Here is a 25,711-nt window from a genome sequence, read left to right on the forward strand (position 1 = left end):
TGACCATCCGTAAAAGTTTTATTTTCCATCTCCAAAACAGATCTGGGATTGAGTCAACATCCTCATCTAAAGATTCTTTGAACTCTGAAGCAGTCTCATTCCTCTCCACAGCACTGACAATATGTAAACGTTCTAGCCAATAGAGTCAGAGAGATGCAGGGGCGAATCATGGCTGTGTAAGCCATGTTTCTGAAGTGGATGCATACAGACTGTCTGCGTGATGTCGAAAAGATCCTTGGCTTTTTGCACAGGTTTCTCAATTAAATTACTGCATCTTCATGGCTTTGAGACTGTCATTGAAGATGAATATGGTTGTGAAGCAGAGGAAGAGCCTTTATTCCTAGGGAAGTAGTATCTAATAAGAAGTGTCAAGGAAACGCTGTCAAGTGTCAAGGAATGCCAGATAACATGTCCACTAAGAGATTCACCAAGGAAGGAGACAGAATGCTCTAAATACCATTGTCTTTGAGGTTTTCGATTTCACAGAATTGCTGACAGTGGCAGTATAGCAAATGCATGCCTTCCTAGAGAAGCAAAAAAAAAAAACCCCAGAGCCTCCTTGTAAACCTCTGTTTCCTTTCCTGGAAAGTGAAAGCAGTGAGCTGTTTTGTTATGAGAGCCTGTCTTAACACACACCAGCTCCACCATGTTCAGCCAAGGAAGCAGGTTATCACTTGCCTGGAACACTGTAATGTGATGGGGTTTTGGTTTTTTTTCCACATTCTCACTTTTGCTACTTTCTGAGTCACTTCCGTTATTCTGAAATTCCAGTCATCTCCCCCACAGACGTGGCATATACAGGTAAGTTGATGGCTGTCAAGAGAAGACTAGCATCTAGTTCCAACAGATTCTGACATGCATACCGAAATCACACTAATCTGTCATTATCACAGTCCTCACTGTGGAATGAGTACCTGGATGACAGCAAAGTCAGAGAAACCAAGTTTTCAGCTGGACTGTGGCATCTGTGCCTTGTCTTGCTTCCTTGCTTTGCATTCACCAAGATATTTAGGGGATCATTTCAATATTAGATTGTGAACAAAATAAGACATACTCCAAAAGGATACATAAGAGTGGGGATACCCCGTGTTGCCAAATATTTTCGGATGAGCCGCTCTGTACCATACCAGTTGAAACCTTTTGTTGCATACCCAATACGTGGAAGATGCACTGATGCTGAGAAGGAGGGAACAGAGAGTGCACACTCTTTAGGACAAGACACACGTATTGAAAGCAATCCAGATAAGGACTTCAAGCTACCCAACAAGAACAAAAGAAATATTCTGGACCACAACATATCTGCCACGGAGATCTCGCTCTTACTTCACTTCAGAAAAAAACAGTACAGGAGAGGTGGAAATTGGTCATCATCTTTAGGTGCAATCAACATGTAAGAATTCACTGTTCTGCACAGACACTTACCATTCCTTTTCTTGGCTGCTAAATAAATCTTCTTCAGGCCCTTTTCCAAAGCAGACAGCTTAATGCCAGACAAGTTGTTGGACCGATCCCGGTGCTGCGCTACAATCAAGGCCAACTAAGGAGAAAACACACAAAAAAATGAAAGGGAGTGTACAGTGCTAAGAGACACAGTGATAGCTGCTGGAAAACTGCATTACTATTAGCTTTAGTAAGTGAGAAGAAGAATCTCCTTTTCTCTAATGTTTAACTGCAACTTAGCCATGTTCAGTATTCAGTGCCACTATTATTGGGAAAGACATAATGTTCATTTTATGCAGCTTCAAAAACATGTGGACAGAGCAACACAAAAAACGAGCTTCTCATTCTCACCAGGTCTTGTCCTTTTTTTCTGGATTTTTTATCATCAATGGGGAATAATAGGGTTCCTCCTAACTCCAGGTCTGTCCAGAAAACAAGAACAGAACAACAACAACAAAGTCAGTCCTGAAGAGTCAACAGGCAGTCAATGCAGCAGTGATTTCACTGTCACATTCTGTAGTATTCTCCTTGGCTTTCTTTATCTCCTCATGATGGTTTCAGCAGAATCAGACTCTTTCCCCAGGGAAGCAAGACAGACATTACTCCCGAGACAAACAGACACACACACACATCCCATTTAAAGACTGCAAATGGAAAGAGAGACACTGGAATAAGAAGAAAGCATCTCCCAGGAAATTAGAAAAAAACCCTAACAGGTCCACCTTACAGCAAGATGTGCATTCCTCACCAGCTGCAGGTAGCTCAAAACTGCTAATACATGCTCAGGAGAAGATTTGTGCTTGGAGGGAACCAAAAGCTCAGCTGAGTACTGTCTGAGGTGGCTTTCATCCTTCTTAAAAGCACTTTGACAGAAAATGCAGTGCTCTTATACTCTTACACAGTGAAAAACATCCTGTGAATAATGAACAAGTTCGGGTTTTTTCTTTTTTTTTTTTTTTTTTTTTTATGACTTGCAGCATGGATCGGAATGACCAACCCCTATGCAGAGTTCTCACACTCCAAACAAGTCAAGTCAAAGCACTCACTGTATTACTACTTTCAGAGCTAGGGATATCTAGAGAAAGAAGAAAAAACCATGAGCATCAAGGTATCCAGGCACCTCACTCCTGCAACATCAGTAGGATTTAAGCTCTTTCGAGTATCTTGGCCTAAGGTCATTTCTTAATCTCTTACCTTTCATCTTTCCTGCCATCTCATATATTTTCCTTGGCTGATCAGAACGAGCCTCCAGAGCTGTAAATAAACCACCCCTTCCCCAGCGGCCGGAGTCATCTAGAATAAAAGGACAAGTTAGACTCCATTTAGAAAGTGAGGTTGAAAACCAACCCTGCAGGAAAGGGACCTACTCTGTACGAATGCTACAAATTATTACCCAAACCAGATATTGGAACCACACATGAACTGAAGTCAACCAATACTCAAGGGACCATCCTAGAGGATAAACCTCAGCCTTTGAGAAAAACAAACTTGTCACAGTTCCCTGAAAAAACTCTGTGGAAAGAATTCCTTCTTACTGTCCACTGAGGATGCTCAAAGAAGCACTAACCATGGCATTGAGCACATAAACCTGTCAGTATCCTCACAGATACGCATATGGGTGCACAGAGCATGCACCTAGTATGTCCCCAGATTGGTGCCTTGGACTTGCCACAATTAGATGTTTGTTATTTGCCGCCTTTCACTTTTACTTGGCATTTCTACTTTAAACATGAGGTTTCGTGCTGAGTTCAACATAAAACAAAGCAGGTTATAATGTTCTGCTATAGCCCTGGTCAGAGAGCAGCTTCAACACTGACCCAGGAGGAACTCTGTAATGTGAATTTCTTTCCCTCAGGTTTACTGTCTTAACAGAGGCCCTTAAATTAGGAGACTAGCCTAGAGCCTCTGTACTATCAGTGTTGATAGAATCATAGAATCATTTAGGTTGGAAAAGACCTTTAAGATCGTCAAGTCCAACCGTTAACCTAGCACTGCCAAGTCCACCACTAAACCATGTCCCTAAGCACCACATCTACACATCTTTTAAATACCTCCAGCGATGGTGACTCAACCACTTCCCTGGACAGCCTGTTCCAATGATTGACAACCCTTTCAGTGAAGAAATTTTTCCTAATATCTAATCTAAACCTCCCCTGGCACAACTTGAGGCCATTTCCTCTCATCCTATCGCTTGTTATTTGGGAGAAGAGACCAACACCCACCTGGCTATAGCCTCCTTTCAGGTAGCTGTAGAGAGCGATAAGGTCTCCCCTCAGCCTCCTTTTCTCCAGACTAAACAACCCCAGTTCCCTGAGCCGCTCCTCTTAAGACTTGTACTCTAGACCCTTCACCAGCTTCGTTGCCCTTCTTTGGACATGCTCCAGCACCTCAAAGTCTTTCTGGTAGTGGGAGGCCCAAAACTGAACACAGGACTCGAGGTGCGGCCTCACCAGTGCCAAGTACAGGGGGACAATCACCTCACTAGTCCTGCTGGCCACACTATTTCTGATACAAGCCAGGATGCTGTTGGCCTTCTTGGCCACCTGGGCACACTGCTGGCCGGTTGTTCACCAATACCCCCAGGTCCTTTTCCACCAAGGCAGCTTTCCAGCCACTCTTCCCCAAGCCTGTAGCGCTGCATGGGGTTGTTGTGACCCAAGTGCAGGACCCAGCACTTGGCCTTGTTGAACCTCATACAGTTGGCCTCGACCCATCACATCAATCCAGCCTGTCCAGATCCCTCTGCAGAGCCTTCTGACCCTCAAGCAGATCGATACTTCCACCCAACTTGACGTCATCTGCAAACTTACTGAGGGCACACTTGATCCCCTTGTCGAGATCATTGATAAAGATATTAAAGAGAACTGGCCCCAGTACTGAGCCCTGTGGAACACCACTTGTGACCGGCCACCAACTGGATTTAACTCCATTCACCACAACTCTTTGGGCCCGGCCATCCAGCCAGTTTTTTACCCAGTGAAGCGTATGCCTGTCCAAGCCGTGAGCAGCCAGTTTCTCAGTGTCAGGTGAGCGCTGAGATAGAGAAACTCTGACCTCAGCCTCTGGAAGTGCTTGTCTCTCTCTGCTGACTGTATAAGGGAGATGATTTTCAATATCTCAGTTCAATTTCTAGCTTCCACAGGATGAACAAAAGGTTCTGCTCTCAGTAGGAACAGTCCCCACTTGGCCACAGACATAAAATTTCAAACTATAGAGGCACCTTCCAAGAGGCTCACCCATAAATCCAGAGAGGGCATGAAAAGACCCGTGTATACCTTGCTAGTACTTGTATGGGTACTGTGCTGTATTGCCTCTACACCACTCAAGATTAAGTCAGACTCAAATACAAATTATTTCAGTCTGGAAAGGAACTACAAACTATTGAGCTAGTAGGGACAATTCAGCCCCCTTGCCCACCTCACCCAACAACACTCCTGTTGTTTTAAGTCCCACCTAGGCAGTGTACAATGATGGCATCCTCCTCTTCTGCTTTGGGGTGGGTGACATCTCCCATGACATACTTGATATAGTTCAGGTCTGCATCTTTGTAATCCAAATCCACATTCAGCCCAGCCTCATCCCCCTCAAACTCTTCCTCAGAGTCACTTTCCTCTGAAGGAAGGCAGGTAGATGTGTAATGATTTGCCTCCCACCAGGCCACCCTGAAACAAAACAAGAGATGATATTCAATGAAAATCAAAGGTGGGGGACACACCTTGTTTTAAATCACTGCAGTGAAACACAGGAGACCCAGATTTGCATTCCCCTCTTCTCCCCTCCCCTATTTTAGGCTGGAATAAAGTTTACCATGGTTGTTATCTGTGACATTAAAAGCCACATGCTGGTGTGAGAACCCAATTGCAGGCATGGAAAAAGTGAGCATATGACGAAAGGCAAGGAGCTGCTTAGGGTGGTGAAAAGGAAGAACATGTAGCAAACAAGGAGGAGAAACTTAAGACACATGCCAGAGAGTCACAGATGTCAGACCAATACATAAGGGCCAATGGTGACATTGTTTTCATCAATCAGACACACATTTCTAGATATAGTGTAACAGATGTCAGCTTACAAGTAGCAGATGCAGTACAAACCATACTTTTTCTTATGTTCTGCCTCTGCTTTTGCCTTCTTCTTTTCCTCCATGAGCCTTGCTCTTTTTGCTGCTGCCTCTTGGCGCTTCTTCCTCCTAGCTTCCAGCTCCTCTGTGCTCAACAAGTGCTTCCTCCTGGTTGACTGTTCCCGGAGGCCTGTGAGAAGGGCCTGAAGTTTCATGGAAACAAACTGTTCATCTTAAAGCTGTGTCTGGTGCCCACCTTAAATGACACTCCTTTCCCATTTGTCTACTTGTCCACAGGTCTTAATCATCAGATCCCAACTGTCACATAATGTGTGGTTTTGTGACCTAAGTTTATATGAGTGCCCTGCATATCATCTCTCTGATCTGTTATCAGAATTGCTGAATTGTTAGGCCCTCAGATTCGATAGCCAACTTTACTACATTGACATCCAAATCTTTTAACACACCTTCTACAAGCTGTAGGTTGAGAGAGAAAACTGTCAGTCTCATTTTCCACAAGCAGATGAAAGAGCATCATGTGCCTTGTCATGTCTTTTGACTTACATTTGCTTTGTTCCGGAGAGCTCTCCCTTCCTTCCTTGTCTCTTCAGTCAAGGCTTTCTGAAGATCCAAAAGCTGATCAAATGCTTTTTTGTCTTCTCTGCTTGGTTCTTTTGAATAATCTTTGCCTTCATACACGTACATGTGATCTTTAAAAAATAACTAAAAAGTGTAAAAAGGAACTGAAAGCCACTAACACCTAAAACATACAGTAAGATCAAAAGAAATTTGGCTTCTCTGTGACACTGTTTTACCCTCAGCAGAAAAAGATGTTCACTCTCATCATTTTTTGTATGACCAGTGTCAGCATCATATAGAAACAAGACAATCAAGATTTGCTTCCTTAGGCAAAAGCTTTTAATTTAAGTAATTTATACTGGCAAAGAACCTTTCTTCCTATTTTAGTCAATTAACTATTTTAAGTTGTGGCTCCACTGCTGTTCTCTTTGGTCATCCCATCTCTGCCAGTAGCGAATCCATTTAGCTTTGCTATCTAGTTACAGGCAACTCTTGTAAAGGGACAGCAAACTTTTGATTTTGAGCTCCCAAACAAAATAAAAACACAGAACTCTAGCAGCTCAGAGTTACTGCTCATCAGGTAAGCTATTTTCCAAATAACTATTACACAGTGTGGTACTACTGCTCGACTTTAAGTTACCAACAAATGCTAACTCTCAGCAAATAATTACTTGTTCCTGGCAACTGCTGCAGGACAGAAAATACCTAACCTGCAGGGCCATATTTCTGCTTCAGTCACAGATCTGTATTTAAGTGCTACTGTGTACTAAAAACAGAAATTCAGTCTTTCTCACTATGATGCTAGAAGAGGGAAAGTATCCTTAGAATTTATTCTCATATAGCATGCAGCTATGAAAAACCACAATTGTGTGACATTTGGACTGGAAGGTAGAGTACTGAAGACAGAGTAAGTTTGATCTAGTTTAGATTCCATGACTCTGCCTTTCTTAACTCACATTTTGGAATGTTTTAAGGTCATTTTAATTTGTGATTTTATGGCCAATAATCTTTTGTTTGGAGGTAAACACAAAACACCTGCTATATAGTCTTTCCTTAAGTTACCATTATATCTTTAAAATTGTAGATCTATCTTAATGGTTCTCTGTGGGAAAAACACATCTATAATTTGAATATTTCCCCTTTTCTCATTAATTTCATCTGAGGTCTCAAAATATTTGAAGCACATGAAGGAATTCAGCCCCCTAGCCACCAAACTGGGCAAGTATTGTTACTATTATCTTACAAATAGGCGAATAAGGACACAAAAAGAAGAAAAAGACCAATAAAGGCTCGGAAATAAAGTTTGTGGATAGGCCACAAACAAAATCCAAGTCACTCACTCAATTACACGTCTGCTTTTCTTCTTGTTGCCTGAAAAATGCCACCCCTGCCTGGGAAGCCTTCTCTAAGACCACCCAAATGCCATGCATTTCATAGGTATTTAGATTCTTAACTTACTTTCTGTATCTTCTTCTTCATCCTCTTCTTTGTGTGGCAGCACAACATCCATTACCCACTTCCCACCTTTTGTTTCTCCAAGGATGTTTTCTAGCTCCACATCCTGTATAGTACTCCCCTCAGAGGACAGCAATTTATCCAAGCCAATTTTCAAGATTTCACTAAGCTTTAACAAAGAGAAGGGGAAGTTCAGTATTAATATCTCCTAATTCCATGCCAATCCCAATGTCTTGAGCTTCTCAGGCTTAAATACAAAGGACGTACGAGTGGAGGAATCTAAGCCTTAATGTTACCTGTCAAAATACTTATGCTTTAACACTCTTAGTTCTCCCAACACCTGATGGGACAGGCCCCTACAACATATCTCCCTCAAACATAACTCATCCAGACTTGAACAGTTATTTTTCTTCAGGGCTAAATGACAAAACAGCATTGTCCTGACTGCATTCAAGCAGCTTTCCTCATAGCCAGAAAGACCAGGCTTGTTTTTGCCCCCAACTCCTTTAAAACAAAAGCTTAAATACCACAAAAATCCATGGGGAGAAAAATATCAGCATGGAATTTCCTACGGGCTCAGTTCCACTCCTCCCATGGAAACTCTTAATTGCTGAGATATACACTGATGGGGTGGGGAGGGGAGGCGGTGGGGGAAAGGATACACTAATTCCAAACCTCTCCCAGGTTTAGCTGCACACAGGGGATATATTCCTCTAAATGTCACTTTGCTTGAGGTTATCAACTCAAGTTCTCAGCACAAACCTGAGCTTTTAGGTCCGAATTACAAATCATGCCCTGACTCCTGAGACACTGTATTTGCCAAGAGGTCAACAGAAGGTTGACTGAGTTTCAGACTAGCAACCAAAAGCTGACTAAGTACTTATCATCAGCTCTGTTTGTGAGAGAAAAGTACCAGAGACAGATTAAGTTCTAGAAACCATGAGTCAGCTTCCGCTTTAGACCTGTTATAATTAAAAATAAACAAGTACAACAAGGAGAGGTTCTGCCTTCCCCTCTTCTCCAAGAAAACACACCCTTTTTCAACAATGGATGCGCCTCAAAATTGTAAAAACTGTCTTCAAATGTCAGATCTTGTCTGGACCTGGGATGTCATTTTGGTTCGTAAGACATGCAAAAGCTGGTGTGTCAATGCGCATCTCCCCCAAAACATAAGTGTTTGGCTAGGTTAATATCAGAAATAAATATAGAAACACTCTGGAACATTTCTAAAGATGTCACTGGAGTCAAATTGAAGATATAGCTCTATTTTACCTGTAACTCTGCTGCTCCCTGAGGCTTGGGCACTCCCAGAGCAAACTGACCCCCTTCTACAATGGCATTTGTCAGCCGAAGCTTAGAAGCAGCTCTTCGGTAGATTATTTCTTCAATCGTATCTCGCCCAATCAAGCGGATAATTTTCACAGGCCTTGAAAAGTTTAAGAAAATTCTTATTATTTTCCTCTTTTTTTTTTTTTTTTTTTTTGAGGGGTACTAAAGCTGTTTCCTTGCATGGAACACTATCCCCTCACCCATTCCTTTTGGTAGGGAAAAAAAGGCAAGAACAAAATTAACAAAAACAATCAGCAGAAACGTAATGCTGATACAATTGCTTCTTGACACAGGAGAAATGCTCACTGCAGAAGTGCAAGCAAACCTTCAGATTCTCTCTCCTCCTCCAAATCTACAAAGCTCCCACCCTGAACACATAACAAGGACAAGACTGCGTGAGGCTGCAACAAAGACATAAAATCCTCTCTGCTCTCCTTCTTTGATATTCAGTCTGTTGTTCTGTAACCCTCCATTGCCTATGGATAGGGAAAGCAATACTGAGAGTCCAAGAGAGTCAACAACCAAACTAGAACTAGCAACATTTCTCACTTGTGCTGCCCAATCCGGTGAGCTCGTGCTATTGCTTGCAAGTCATTTTGTGGGTTAAAATCACTGTCGGTAAAAATAACTGTATCTGCTGCTGTCAGGTTCATGCCAACTCCACCTATGAACAAAGAAAGGAGGAGGTCACAAAATATGTCACCAGCAGAAAATAAAGGAGCAGCTGGGGAATTTATGCTGTGCAAGGTTCTGTCAGATCTGACCAACTATATCTAATTTAATCCATCTCTGAGTCTCGCAAGAATCTAAAAGGATGAGTAAGCCTTCCATTTCTGCACTTCTCTGTGCTTCCAGGTTCCTGCAACAGCCCAAAAATGAGCCGTATGGTGTACTGTAGTAAAAAAAAGATAGGGTGCAAGTGAACCAATGCAAAGGGGACTGGTTGTCAAGACTGATGAATACAGACATGTTCCTCAGCTGGCAGGCAGATGAACCCAGCAAGGATTGGCTTCACTGAGGCTACAAGGGACTGCTCAAGTCGTGACTTGGCTGCAGCACAGAAGCAACTGGTAAATATGCTGCTCAAACAGTGGAAAACACCAAGCCCAGCTATACAATAACCAGAGACTAAGTATTTATGACTTAAAGTTTTTGAGGTTAGAGTTTGGGCTCTCATGGAATGAAAGAAAAAAAATACAGTTAATTGTATATTAATACCCACTATTATGACTACATACTGTAGTTAAAGAGGGGGAGCCTGCTGCCTTACATTTCTTCCAGCTCATGCCAAGCACCTCTTCACTGTAATTAAAACATCCCTGCAAGTGGAGACAGTCATGTACCTGAAAATCTCTGTCCATAACACAACAGCAATGGAAATACTGTTAGCACACCTGTTCCCAGGTGAATACAAAATGCTTTGGGCAGACATAGCAACGTGCAATAAAAACAACCCTAAGTCTGGCTGACATGGGCAAGGAGAGTTCAGCACTGTGGCAAGAGACACATTTATTCCTACCACCTACATTAGGCACTTCTCTTCAGTCTCTCTACATACTCCCCTCAATGCACTGCAGTATCACTGGAGCCAAGCTTATCTGGAAAGTCTGATCAGAAGCCCAAAAGAAGACTTAGTTTAAGTTTGATGCTTGAGATCGAGCAGTGTGGATCCCTCCTCTGGAGACAAGCAGAAGCCTGCCTCTGCACTTGCTTGAGCAGAGAGGGGGGTTTGAAACTGTGCAGAAGATGCAGATCTGCCTCAGGAGCTAAGAGGGGAAGAAGCACAGATGGCAGACCCATGGTGTTCTTTGCAGTCTCAGGATGGTAAAAGGCTCTCATTTGAGTCTGTCTGCCAGCTAGAGAGCATGTCCATGTTCAACAAACTTGAGAAACAATTCCACCAGGTTACTTAAAGGAAGTCTGTTCCCGCCTAAAGTCTGGTGCTTGCAGAAATAAAATGCTAGTGAGATTCCTTAAGCTCAACCTGGCACAGGGACAGGCATTATGGGACTTGGAATAAAAAAAAAGTAACTCAATTGGCTGCAATATGAAAAGTATCTTGGCATCAGCTGCTGAAAGGAAAGCGCAGAAACCAGATGTCCTAGCTGAAAGACCCAAGTTCAGGATGTGTCTTGTCTCCCTCAAAAATCCCCCAGATGAAAAGGCTCTGCAGGATTCAGAACTCCCTGAAATCTTGCCAGGGACAGCAAAAGAAGAGTGCAGAAGCAAGATGGGTTGTTTGTCTCTCCTTTCCTTACTTACCTGCTCTGGTGCTCAGCAGGAAGATAAAGACGGGCTGTTGACCAAAGTTCTTAATGGCAAGGTGTCTCTCTTCACCCCTAACAGAACCGTCCAGCCGCTCGTAGCTGTAGCCTTTTCAAACAAGCAACATGTATGTTTCTGAAATTCTGTCCATGCTCTTACCCTCCTACTTCATTCTCTATTGTCTCACTGCTGTCCTGAATCTTTTTATATTAAATCCTCCTGCCTTGATTCTCATTTTATTGCCTTCAACTCCTTCATACTTTCCCAGTTAAACCTCGTATAAACTGAAGTAGCAGCCCCGACTTCCATATTGACTGTCGGCAAAGGGTAATTTAGCTGAGTCTGAAATAGAGACTCTTAGCATTTAATTTACTGCTTGGAAACACAACAGGAAAATTCAGAGCCAAAGTAAAAGAACATTAGCACACAGTCCCATTTCAGACTATGCTGTACTGGCTGTTGGCCCCACAAAACAGGCCAACAACCATTGGATTCTCCTTATGCAAACTCCCACAGCCTTCAGTATGTGCTTTCCTGTGAGCAAGCAGTATGGGATATAGCCCTACATTTGGCTTTATCCTGCATTATTAGTTCTCCAAAACCATAAACACCAAACAAAAGCCTCTTTCATGGGAAATCCTGAGTAGGCATGGAGCCATGTGGATTGAAACAAAAGAAAATGTCCCAAGAACACTTTGCTAACCTTGCCAAAAATGGTCTGATCCAACCTGCCCTAGCAGACATGTTGGGGCCCCACTGCCAACAACTGTTTTAATCAAAAATTAATTTCCTGGTAAGAATGTGGCCCAATTTGTGTTCTGTGCTGGACAAACTGAATCTAGAGCAAGCCTACTGCCTTCAATGCAATTACTTCAGGACTCAGGTACATAATTGAACACAGGTATATAACGAAACATTGCTGCCCTACCATCTGTTAGCTCCATTCTATCAAGGAACCAAAGCTGACACTACTTTGAAGAACAACATTTAAGTGCCAGTTCATTTCAGGGAGGTGGTAACACAGCAAAGAGCTGAACTCAAGACCCTCCAACTCACAGCACCACTGCAAGAATATGGTTTCTATCTACTAAGAAGCAATAAATCCTCAGCACAGTCTCTTTTCCATCCCAGGCAGATCAACCAAAATCAGAGGAACAATACATGGCAGAGATGATTAGGATAAGCTCTCTGCTGCCAAAGCGTGCAAAACATACCTCTATAGTCCATGTAGTCTTGCAGGATATCAAGCAGTTGAGTCATCTGAGAAAAGAGCAAGACACGGTGGCCACTGGAAGAAGAACATGAGACACCATGAGCCTCAACATACTGTGACAGCATTTCATAGAATGGTAGAGAGGTTGCAATAGCTTAACCAGTCACTGTTAGTCACTGTTATATAGCAAGGCCTCACCACCTCTCTACAGTAAACCTCACAGAGTCATGGCCCATTCCCTCACCACATTTTCAGCCCCACATCCAAATGCAACCAGTTAGCTTCATCTGCCATCACCATTTGCCATGTCTAGAGTGTGGAGGTACAGAGAGGTAACGAGGCCCTGGCACAGCTCTGTTGCTGGCTGGACGCAGCCTGGAGATGATCCAAAGGAACCTGTCTAAAAGGATCCTCAGCTTCAACCCAGCATCACGAGGTCTTCCTTGCCACACCAAACTAGTCTCAAATCACACACTACAAAGCATCTTAAATGCTGGGAAAATGTAATATCAGCATCTCTGCGACAGTAGACCATTTCCTCCTATAGCAAATGACCCTCAAAGATCAAATTCTGCCTACAATCATGCATTAAGTGAGAAATCAACTCTCCTCCCTCCCAGCTCTAGGCCTCAGACAGTGCTCTGTTTAAATCAGACTTTCCTGTAGAGCAGAACACAGGCATTTTCAAGTCTAGAATTTGCACAGGGCTGGGCCTGCGGCAAAGACATTCAAGGGAGAGGCACTCGCCTAAGGTGCTATACAGCAGAACAAAGACCTCCACAACCACATCAGAAGGTTCTTCTCAAGGTCTGTTGAAGCTCTGTCCTTTGGAAGATGACAAAGGGAAATTGCAGCTCAATTAAAAAAGAAGGTAAAATTTGTATCATGCAGGAGGCACCGCTTCACAGACTGCACAAGAATGCAAACCGCAGTTTGATTTGCCTCCCATCTAAGAGCTGGAGGTAAATACCCAACATCCTTGGGTTCCAGGTTCTGAAGTCACCAGAGCTCAACACAAGGAGTTCTGAATGCCATTCCCAAAGCTGAAGTCTTAGCTTATTCTTGGTTTTTGGTCTAGTCAAATTTCTTCTTCACATTTGCTATGTATGAGCCCTCCTGGGCTCATACAGGCATAGTAGCACAAAGGAACTCAGTGATGCATTGGAAGCTACTCTCAGAAAACCCATGGTCAAAACAGATACGCTGAATACCATGTCAGATGGTTATTCTCCCAGGTTCCCAAATATGGCAAATATAAGAACATGTGAGAGAGTTAGTGAAGTGTTTTGAGAAACGTTTAAAGGGAAGCTACAAAAATCTTTGAGGTTCCTCTACCATCTCTGATGCAGCTCCTTCTACTGAAATGACTTCTTTCAGGTAGTCAGTAACAGGCAATAAATAGGCTATTGCTTGCGTTGTGATGAATATCTGCTCAATCTGACTAAATAAGGTAGTTTGCCTTCCCAGGTTACCTCTTCTCCCTATGTCAACCCCACCCTGTCTTCCTCATCCCAAGATGACATACCCAGCATACAAGAATGAAAGGAGTTTATCCAACAAACACAGCTTGCCGCTGGCTTCAACAATATGGTCTCCAATCTCGAAAGGTTCTGGTTCAACACCTGGAACAGAAAGGAGTTTCAAAAGCAGATCTAATACTAAGGCAGTAATAACTTTGTGGTCAACCTCAGTGTGTCTGCATTGCCAACTATTCCCAAGCAGACCTCCATGATGTTTGCTTGAGAAGTGATGGCCCTTCTGTGTCTCTAAAGAACACCCTCAGCAGTTCCCAAAGCACTGTGATTTCATCATTTAGGAGAGAGAAGACGCACAAGTGGAGACCTGCAGTAAGAAACTCAGACTTCACACAGTCCACTACTTTATTCCTCATTATTGATGAACTGTCGTGTGTTGGAACTGGTCACAAACTCACGGCTGCTATTGATTCAAGTACAACATTGTTTATTATTTGCTTCTTCTAAGCATTACACTGCCAAGCAATAATAGAAAACCACTGTGTAAATCAAGAAACTTTTCTATTTCAAGAGAGAGAACAGTACTTTCTTACCATTGAAAAGGTATGGGTGGGCAACACACTTCCGAAGCTGAATTAAGACATTCTGAAGTGTAACCTTCCGTCCTGTTTCACTTTCAAATGCATCTGGAATGAAGAGCACAGAAAAGGAACTGAACAGGAAAGCCCATGCTCCATCAAGAGGTGTGACTGGGAATGGCTGGGTACTGAGCACTGCTCTGCAGTGCTTCAGCACTGGAGTATCTCCCTCTGCATAGCACATTTGCATTTGAATTTCCCATCTCAAGACTAATACATCTGTTTTCATGGACCAAAGAAAATTTCCCTCACATTTTTTTGGACAAGCCTTTAGAAATAAGACCCTGATGAAAACTACTCTGCTTTGTCAAACTCCCTGGAACTTTCTGGATTTCCTGGAAAGGGTCACTGTCATTTTTTTAAGAGTGAATTATAGATCTAGAAATCATGTGAAAAAATAGTGAAAGAATTTTGGTGCAGTTCATTTGAATTTTCCAACAAAAAAAGTAATACAGCACAGTCAAGATCTCCTGGGCAAGCAGGAGGTTAAGAAGGGTTGTATTTTTGTGAGGAGAAAAAGAAAATGTGCACATACACTGACTTTAAAAGAAGGTTCAGATTGCCTGGTGATGTTCATGCATAGTGATAGCCCTAGAAGAACAAAGGGTCTCCATCCCCCCAGTTTTACTTTCCCTACAACACACAAGCACTGGCAAGCCATATGATGTCGCATACGTACATGGAAGAGGAGGAATTCAGAGAGACGCAAATACGTTCTCTCTCATACCTCCGGATGCTTTGTTACAGTTAGCTCATAGGCGAAATGACAAGGAGGCAGCTATTATGGTAAAAGTCTGTGGCTGCATTGTTTATATGGCCCCATGGTTTCCTAAGAAACTCGTATCTACATCCAGTAGGTTTAAATTTGCTCTATGGCATCTGTGCTACTATTGGAAAATTTGTAGAGATCCACAGATCCAAAATATCTTGTACCACCCTTTTGTCTGAACACAAAAACATGCGATAGGAGCAGCCTTACCTCTTGATAAGTATTTTTAATTACAGGGTGGCCTGAAGCACAATCCTGAAGCTGACCCTCCCTAGCTCTGCAACAGCTCAGCCCTAGATGCGTATATCTCTTACTTTACCACAAGTTAAAACCATAAATCAAGCAGCCCAAAGCACTGAATTTGGCATGTTTATTCTATGCATATTCTGCAGGCCAAAGTATCTTCTGCTTCACTACAACAGAACACAGATTTACAAAAGGAATTAATTTTGTTTTTAAAATTAACTGATAGGATTCAAAACCCTCAGTTACCTAGATCTTTCATCAAAATGGCCTTATAGTACTTCCTCTGCAGAGCTGACATTCCATGGTACAGAACCACTTCCACCTTCTTTGGCAGCTCTGCAGCCACCTCAGATTTGACTCTTCGAAGCAAAAATGGCTGCAGAACATTGTGCAACTCTTTGGCTATGCAGAGGCAGGGAAAAAAGAGGAGATTAGTGCATTAAATATAAGGAATTTATACAGTACCTTCACAACTATACTTTCAAAATAAATGTATAAGGAACCTTACATCTATTAGTGAAATGATTCGTGCCAAATTTTACAAACAGAGAAACCAAAATATAGCTGCATATCTGAAATACTTAAGAGCTACATTAAGGTAAGTAATCATTACTTTTAGTGGCTTTCTTTTAGAGCTAGTCAGCATTAAAAGAAAGCAAATAAAGAGAACAAAACATGCCTGTTTCCTAGTGAAGATAACTGCTGGTTCTGACTGAAGAACAACATGGCTTATTACTGACCTGGCTCACTATCCTTTTCAATCGCTTGGTAATACTCAACAAACTCTTTCACTTGTTCCCTAGGAAAGATGTCAGGCTCAATAAGGCTGAGTAAGGAGTACAGTTCCTGGAGGCTGTTCTGGATTGGAGTGCCTGTGAGTAGCAGGCTGAAGCCTACTGAAAACTGAAAGAACCAGCAACAAAATTATTAGGAGAAAATATCTGGAATGAAAAGTTACTTAATATACAACTCCACCCACGCCACTCAACTTAAAGATGACAGATGGCACAAAACTGCCCACGGAATGCTGCAAATGTCTGCCAAAACCATCCAACACAAGGTATAGCATGACAGTCAAACAGCTCCACCAAACTGACTAGGATGGCACCAATGCAAGGAAGACAATGTAGGCAAAATAAGAACAAAGTGCAAAACCGATACCATTAAAATTCTCAGATCCCTGCACTCTACGGTCCAATATTGCATACTTTGTATTAAGTAATGAGAGATGACTGAAAAATGCTGTTGGAATAGGACAGTGAAATGAAACTGCAGAAGACTATGTTTCATTTCTACTTGCTGGCTAACTGACAAACAGCAACACTATCTGGTCCAAGTTGCTTACAGTAATCCCTGTAAAGAGATTTGGGGAATATGGTTACCTTGGAAAAAATATGTCTTCTCTCAAATTAGGTAATAGGAGGAGAGCTAACATAAATCATGCCTATTTCTTTGTGACTATAATCAAAGCTCCTGAAATACAGACATGATAGACAATACGTCCAGAACATGTAAGACTTTCAGGTATTTAATAATAAATTTATTTTTTAAGGTACCGTAGTTCATTGTTGTTGATGCCAGCCCAGACCTAATGCCCATGTTTCACTGCCATGACAAGAAGTGTAGCCTTCATTCAGGTATTCATTGTACTTTGGCAGGGTTCTTTGGAAACTGGAGCAATTCTACTAATTTCAATTTAAAAAGGGTAGCTCCGTTTAATGGGACAATGGAAGTCAACAGTTCGTGACTTGAGGTCCCATGAACTAGGCAAGGGTTCCTTCACCCTCCCAGAGCTGGAGATAGCCTCTTGTCACTTTATATTGTCTTAGGTCAGCCAGACTCCTACTGTTTCAGTAGCACAAGCTGTGGTTCAGCCCTACGTCTGTCTGCTTTACATTTTTCGGTCTCTCATATTGCTCCAAGGTATCAAGCTCAAATATGAGTCAGAATAAGAGATAAGCTCCACCTCCATACAAAGCCAACAAGACAGGCCTTTATCTGTCTGCCACTAAATCCAGGAATCTGTTCACCAACTCTGGTGACAACTGGTTGTGGCCCAGAGCTTAATAAATATTCAGAGCAACATAGAATCTGTATGCTACACTGAAGAGAAAGACGGCTTTAGACACTAAAAGATAGATGAGTTATTTTACCTCAGAAAGCGTTTTGTAAAGCAGAGAACTTTGGTTTTTCAGTCTGTGAGCTTCATCTACAACCAAGGCAGCCCAGTTAAAGCTGAAAAAACAGTATCTTCAATTAGGGGAAGACAATTCTTGTTAGTACAAAAAGGCTGAAATAAGTGGCAGCTCTGCTTGGCTGAACTTGAGATGGTCCTACCCCATAAACCACAAGCAAACATCACAAGCATGGTGGGAGGAATTCACAAGTACTTGTTTTTAAGAGCCAACACAGCTTCTTAGCTTTAGCCTGGATGAGTTTTTCTGAAATCAAAACTTAGTTAATTCACTTGAATTTGTTGCTTCTCTCTCTACCCCCATTTCTATGGGGAAAATGACATCAGTACAAGTTAGACAAACATTCAAAGAGGTCTGCAACTTGGAACAAAAGAGATGTGAAGCTGGGCCCTTGCACCTGTGGAAAAACCTAACTATGATCAGGTAGTGATGACAGAGTGATTACAAGCCTTTTGCAAATCACCCAAGACAGGAGCTTCGGCTCGGTCTGGGCTCGATACAGCTATATGCAGTGTGCCATCATGTAGGCTGCAGAATCATTGGTGACCTAGCAGATCCACTAGGCTTAATATAAACTCCAGATCTTTTCAGTCCTCTGTGTTTGTGCCTGCTTACCACTAGGGTTTCACATCACAGAGTGACCAAGTCTGGCTGATGGGTAGGCAGGGGAGGGAAAGCATGACCCTCCAGCTTTTCTTACCCACACACTTCTCTTCCCAGTGGAATAGAAGAAGGCTGGAATCACAGGGATCTACATTCTCCCTGTAGCTCTTCTGTATCCCTTGATTCCCCTCTTTGCTATTTAAGAGTGGTTCTACACTACCAGGACAATGAAATGTCATTATTCTTATTCTACATGCTCAGCAACTGACTCTCTCCACATTACATTAGAACAGGACTCTTGCTCAACTCATTTGTGTTGTTGCACTGCTTGTAAGGAGTGGTGGTGGTGAGACATCTGATACCTCTGACCCATCTTTACAAAGTTCTCCAAGTGCTCCTACACAGGACGAGGTACAAATGATTAGCAGCCACCTTTTTCAGAAGTAGGAAATTGCACTGGAGCTGACATTTCTGTGATACTAGGGCTAGTTACTTGCTCTCCCTGGGTACTACATTTTGCATGGCTAAGCTCCAAAATAAGCAGAGTCATACGCAGTAGTGCAGGACATGATATGAAACTGTAAGGACAGTATAGCCATGGCTACCTTTCATAAGGCCTGGCTTCTACCACGATGCATTCATCCAGCACAACCGGCTGTTTCCACCAGTGGCCAAGGGCAGGTGCTTTCCAGAAAGACAACAGGGGACCCATAGTGGGCCTGACTAGTTCTGGGAGATCCAAAATTGTGTCAGTGGGGGCCAATGGGTTTCTGCTCCTACAAAGATCCTGAGCCATTCATGATATCTGGCTGCCCCCAGCATTTGTCACAGCACTTAACACTATTGCAAGGCATTGGCGTTATTACTGAAAAATATGAAATTCCTCCCCATTTGAAGTGTAGGCTTCTGTAAAGTCCTGCAAGGCTACGACAATACTTCCTACAGGGTGAACTTCAGCTGTATAATCAGTCTTGCTAGAAAACATAATGCTCCATAAACCCTCCACAGTTCTGACTGGTGGCAGGAGACAATAAACTTCAGGATATGGTATTAGCACATGATCATCATAGTATAATGCAGATCAGTTGCAGCAAATTTTGCATCTAATACCTTTATAATCTGAAGCTTTTGAAGATCTCTTCTGTTCTAAATATCAATCTTCTGGACTGATATTTAGTGTACTGCTATAAGCCACTATGTATCATAATTTTTTTGAGTTAACTGGCTTGAAAACTGTCTTTGGGGGAAGTTCAGATACATCTTAGCTGACATTAAAGATTCTTCACTGGAAGTTGGTAAAGGCAAAGCTCTAATCACAAGCAAAGAATATCTTTGGCTCTTGTGAAACAAGCATGGGATCTCATGCACATACAAACACACACTTAAGAAATCACTGACAGACATGCAGAATTGAATTTGAAAAAATTAAAACCAGACTCACCATTTTAGAAATGCTGCATCTTTCAGACAAATCTGTAATGAAAAGAAATGAACTGTAATTTATGACTTAAGTTAATACATCAGTTAAGAAATAGAACATATTTTTGTCTACTTGCAAACTATGGTGGAATGGAGGAGGGTGGAATGAAGCCACTTATTACCTGAGGAAAGTAACATGGCAACTATTGTAACCACAAGTTGTTGTGATCCTACATTTTAACTCTTGTCTGGCAAAACAGCAGCAGCAGAACCTCAGAGAATTAATGGAAATTTACACACAGCATAAATGGTCTTCACCTCCGTAAAGTTTTTCATATCTTTCTCACTCAGTGAGACACCATGCACCTTCAGCATCACCATTTATCACATTCAGGACTTCCTCCACATTGCACAAGCAGGAGTGGGTAGCAGATTCAGGTTCAGAGAAGTCAGCATAGGTCACACAGCTCCCAGCAGGAAAAGACCGTAAAATACTTGAAAAGAGGGAAAGCAAAAGGGCAAACAGAAAAGGGAAAAAAAACCCAAACAACAAAACAGAAGGAGCTGTTGGAGATGGTTTTCATCTAATTTCAAATTGATGTGTTTGTTAAGAGATTGTTAAAATAAAATCAAAGTGCTGATATGAAGTAACACCTGAGTGGGACTGACTCGTAAGAGAAAAATAAGGGCTTTTTCCCACTCCAGATAACTAAGCATCAGATCATGCAAAGTCCAAAGCAGTGATCAAGGAAGCAACCCTATTCTGGTTGGTTCCATTTACAGCAGGACAGGAGAGCTCTGATCAGGTTCAGCCCAAAGTCCTATCACTTGCAACAGGAACCTCACCGTTTTGCAGTCCAGGAATGAGAGTTTTGTCTGAGGAGTTGTCCTGGTTTCAGCTCTGAGGGTTCATTTTCTTCACAGTAGCTAGTATGGGACTATGTTTTGGATTTGTGCTGGAAACAGCGTTGATAATATAGAGATGTTTTTGTTATATGGACCTGTTGCTGTTGAGCAGTACTTACACAGAGCCAAGGCCTTTTCTGCTTCTCACACCACCTTGCCAGTGGGACAGCTGGGGGTGCACAAGGAGTTGGGAGGGGATGTAGACAGGACAGGTGACCCAAACTAGCCAAAGGGGGTATTCCATACCATGTGACATCATGCTCAGTATAAAAGGGGGGCTAGCCGGGGAGGGGCAGCAGCATTTCCAGGACGCGTGGCTTGGGGACAGTCTGGTTTTGGGATGGGTCTGAGCATGCAGTCTGAGTTGTACGGTCCTTGGGTGAGAAACTGCATTGTGTATCACCAGTTTTGTATACTCTGTTAAGTACTGTTTTGTTTTGTTTTCCCCTCTCCCTTTGCTATCCCAGTAAACTGTCCTTATACCAACCCACCAGGTCTTGTCTTTTCCTTCCCATTCTCCTCCCCATCCCACTGCGGGGGGTGGGGGGGGGTGGGGGGGAAGAGGGGGGGGAAGGGGCAGGGGAAGGAGGCGGAGGGGAGTGAGTGAGTGGCGGCGTGGTGCTCAGCTGCTGGCTGGGGCTAAACCACGACAGGAGGGCATGCTGAAGAGGGTACAAAAAAAGGCAAACTCTAAGCATTCTTGCATTGCCTGATTAATAGAATATTAATAAACATCACACATGTGTACGCTTCTATTAAATGTTCAAGGTCTGTAAGGCACCATACAAAGACAATGCAGGTACCATGAAGCATTAGTTAAGGATGGACATGTGTCTGTTTTCTTTACTCAAGGTGTGATACAGCTGTGCAGTAAAGCTGGAGTTAAAGTAGATTATCTTAGGGACACAAAAACTGCAACAACTTAGATGAGTTGGTGAAATAAGTTACAGAATAGAAAATCACTAAGGAAGGTTAGAGATGAGCACAGAGGACAAGGCATGAGCTGGGTGGTACAGTGGAATGGAAAAGGCGAGAAAAAAGTTGAACCCTCCTTTCAGGTGACAAAGACATTAAGTACCTCATATGTTGTCAAAAGTGCATGGAAGTGAGATTGGTCTTTCAGGTTCTGCTGCAGTTTGGGTCGCTCCTCCTTGTTGCCTATGTATGTCACAAAGGAAAGACCTGGAGCAAGCCTGTTGTCAAGAGAAAGACAGAGCGAAAACCAGTGAGCCAAGCTAAGCCTTTCATGTGTTTATGACCCTGGACCCCATTACCCAACGTAACTACTGCACAAATAATGAGAACCTCCTATCCGAACATCCTACCCTCCTATGAGATGTGGCTAGGTCTCAGCTTTTGAATGTAACCCCTTCCTGATTAATCTGCACCTCAGGCTGGCACCTCAGCTGCTGGTTCTGTTTTGGACAAGTCCCAAATAAACTGTGTTCTCCTAGGTCTCAAAGTCCAAGGCAGATGACTGAAAACCAGTCTCACGGCCCAATTGCTATACTGAACTGAAAAAGCTCATGAAAAGCAGGTGAATGAATACAGTTTGCCCAGTTGGGACCAAATAATTGGCCTGAATCATGCTAAAATAAATGCAAACGATGTCTGCAGCAAACAGGTCCAAGTCAGGGCCTCAAAAATCTATCCTCATAGTCCGAAAGCAGATAAAATCAGTTCCATGGAGGAAGAGTTGGGACTACAAAATTCTTCCTCATTTAGTCCCACCACTGATATCTGCTTAATGTTCCTTCTGGATAGCTGTTCACTGCTGATCTATGAAGGGATGCACCTTCCATCAACTATTCCAACTGCAAGTCTATCCAAATCAGGCCAGCTCACTTCAGAACGTAACCTGGATGACTTCAGATGCTGAGAGACAGCATTGCCCGACAGCCACACAGGCAGACTTCTGTTCTCATCTTTAACTTTCTGCCCTAACTTTAAAATCTGCAAAGATTTTAAAAGGAGTCTTTGGGCTCTAGCTTAAAAATGTACATATTCTGGGCATAGCAAATGTGCCAACGGCACAGTCACTGCACCCCAGTGAAGATGGGCTGCGTGCACAGATGTACATGTATTTTGCATGCATATGTGAGCATGCCAAGAAAGATACTATTCAACTTGGGTCTTACCTTTCATCATACAGAATCCTGGCTGTCTTCAGCAGATTTTGCCTGAGAGAGGCTAAGCATGGAGGGTTACAAATCAATAAAACGCAAGGAGCTAGTGGGGGCGTTTAGGTTGAAAGTCAGCCAATACTGTAAGTTGGATGAATTCATGTATACCACGGCATTGTAAATACTGCACATTAACTGCAAGCGATGATTGCATTGATTTGTTGGTTTAGTAGCTTCCTTTTTTACTTTTTTTTTCCTTTTGAAAGGAAGAAAACTGTTAGACTGAGCCCATTTGAAGAGAATCTTTGTAACTTGCTGTGCAAGAATATGATGAGCCAGAAAACTGTTGAAACTTACCTCTCCAATTCCTCCTTCCAGTTGCTCAGAACAGACAGAGGACAAAGTATCAGAAATCTCTCTTTGCTCGTTACTTTTTTTGTCAAATAAAGAAGTAGAGAAATAGTCTAGAAGGCAAGGAAAACATTTTTTTAATAATAAAAAAAGGGTTAAACCAAATAGCCTGAATCTACATAAACTGTGTCCTTCTTGAGCTTTTTAGCTGGTTCCCACAGGTTCTCTAGCACAAAGCAGAGCTAAGAGAATGTCAAGTGAGATCCACCATCAATGACAAAAAGCTCAGATCCCCAAACATGACCTCAATATCTGGAGCCTCTTTCCAAAGACCTTTCTCTACAGTCACAAAAAAGATATACTATATATCACTTTCTAAAACTACCAGTTTGTTATTTAAGACCCATTGAATACCACAGGCTGAAGCAAAGCACAGTCATTTTCCAACAAAACTGGAACCCATTTAAAAACTTACCAAAAAAGTAAAAGCCACACTGAAAAATTTACACCTGTAAATTTTAATCCATGTGTTGATAAACCCCAAAATCATCTTGCTGCAGGTGCACCAAAACAACATCATCCTTTCTGTACTGGCTGTGTATTGTCCCTTCAACTCTTTGCACCATGAATGACACATTCAGATGTCTGTGTAAAATGACCACTCATCTTTTTACAAAGCCCTGAAACCTTTTTGGAGTGTCACTTAGGACCTAAAAGGGGTTTTAAGTGATTAAGGAATGAAAGAAACAATGAGCTCTCTCTTTTGAGTATGGACTTCAGGATGGGGCTGCTTAACAGACCAATCATTAAGGTGCTTTTCTTTTCATGTTGCAGAAACATTGGGCTAAATTAGGTAAACAGCATTTTCCAGAAGAAAAAGAAGTCAACCCACCTGACAAGTCTTCCCAAGACCCATCTCATCTCCCAGGATACAGCCATGCTGGACTTTGTAGCATTGCACCAGCCAGTTTACACCTTCTATTTGATAGGTACGAAGCTTAATGCCTAGGAATAAAAGCAATTTGTTACATTTACATAGTTATCCAATACACCCCATACGCGGTTATACCTCGAAGCCACCAGAAACAGGTCCTGCACAACCAGGCCTTCCTAAACAACTGCCTTGCAAGAAAAGCACACCAGTTTTCAGCAGAAGCTGGTTTACCCTGCAGGAGAGCAGAGACACCGGTGTTACAGCAAACCCATTAAATTAAACCACATTCAGGAACTTGTATGCACAAAAATGCCCCAAGTCATTAAAGGTCCGTACAAGGAACCTAATCTGCTAATTAAGTAGCTACTTTGCATTCCTAAAAGACAGCTTGATTTTCAGCTCCAGCCACTTTTTCAAATATGCAAGTACTACATCCAAGGACACGCTTTAGGCTACCAGAAATATCTGAACACGGTACTGTATAATAATAATTTCTCAACAAGATGTTTTCCAGCTTTCCTATGCTCAAGCTAGGGCAGACCTCAAGCGTAGGTCACTGTAGCTACTACCACCATTACTACCCTTGTTATGGAGCACAATATCTCACAACAAACACAAAACAAGTCAAGTAGGAGTTCTCAAGATCTTTCCTTATACCTGGACTCAAGTGCTGTGTATTGTTACTGTGTGAAATAACTCACCAGCCCTCAGGAAACACAAACCCAACAAGCACAGGGATTGAAATAAGGGCTCCCCACAGCTAAGGGAGATGTGCAAGCAGGACGGACAGCCCAGGCACTCCCCTTTAACATCTACCTTTCAAGCAGTGGAAAGCACTTTAAAACATTCACGCTCAACATCAACCCACTTCGAGGCCGATGAACACTCCCCTGTTGATCTGGTCCCGAAGCACAGAGGTGTCCAAGGCTGTGCTCAGACGCTGGAGCAATAAAAGCTGGGCCCAGGCAGCCAAGCCCCCGGGGGCCTAACCACCCACCTAACTGCAAAGCCAAGGAGGTGTGACTGAAGCAGCTGGGGAAGGTTTGCAAGGAGCAGCAAGCACAGCAGCAATACGTTCTCTGCAGCAGCTGCAGCCCGCTTTTACGGGTCCGGGAGCCACCTTTATTTATTTCATGCCTGAGGGTTATTAACACAGGGCCCACATGATTAGAGTCGCACAGCACTACGCAGCCGCAGGGCGGGCGGGCCGGTGCCCTCAGCCCGCGGCAGGTCGGCCGGGGTTAGAGGGGAAGCCGGGCCTCCGTCTCCCGCCTAGCCCGCCATCCTCTCACAGAAACCGATCCCCAATGCGCGTCACCGCTCCCCCGACACTGCCTGCAAGGGGCCCGGCCCCGCGCTCCCTCTATGGCCCCCCCGGGCAGCCCGGGGCCTGACCGGCTACCGGCAGCGGCCCGCTGACCTGTCAGACCCCACCGGTAAACGTCCGCCTCCTCCACGCCCAGACCACCCGTCCGGGCGCTGGCGGCGCGGCGAAGCGCCTGGAGGAAACGGGACATGACGGGCGGCAGAGGAGGCCCGACTTGCCAGACACCAGCGGGCACCACTGTGCTCCCGCCACCTCTCCCTCAGCTCCGGGCAGAGCGCAGGCGCCCTCGGTGCGCGGGTAGGGCCGGCCCGCGGGCGGGGCGAGGTCCGAGCACCGCCCCGGTAGCGGGAGGACGCGCTGTCGCCGCCAGGCTCGGTGCAAGGGTGG

At 43.3% G+C, this 25,711-nt stretch overlaps 1 protein-coding gene across 1 annotated transcript; it reads right to left on the bottom strand.

Moving 5' to 3' along the window:
- On the bottom strand, positions 1-25,661 carry CHD1L (chromodomain helicase DNA binding protein 1 like). Its single transcript, XM_054829377.1, has 23 exons — positions 25,418-25,661; positions 23,956-24,068; positions 23,070-23,176; positions 21,668-21,782; positions 19,706-19,737; positions 17,620-17,701; positions 16,207-16,369; positions 15,713-15,868; positions 14,407-14,499; positions 13,864-13,960; positions 12,340-12,413; positions 11,123-11,233; positions 9,410-9,524; positions 8,804-8,957; positions 7,535-7,700; positions 6,062-6,207; positions 5,537-5,700; positions 4,894-5,102; positions 2,635-2,733; positions 1,792-1,862; positions 1,423-1,537; positions 1,068-1,176; positions 1-355 (listed from the first exon to the last, which is right to left on the bottom strand). The coding sequence occupies exons 1-23, from the start codon at positions 25,512-25,514 to the stop codon at positions 277-279; spliced, it is 2,667 nt and encodes an 888-aa protein (XP_054685352.1). The 5' UTR covers positions 25,515-25,661; the 3' UTR covers positions 1-276.
- Positions 25,662-25,711: the final 50 nt, after the last annotated feature.

This window comes from Grus americana, chromosome 1 (assembly GCF_028858705.1).
Source record: "Grus americana isolate bGruAme1 chromosome 1, bGruAme1.mat, whole genome shotgun sequence".
In the NCBI taxonomy this organism is placed as follows: Eukaryota; Metazoa; Chordata; class Aves; order Gruiformes; family Gruidae; genus Grus; species Grus americana.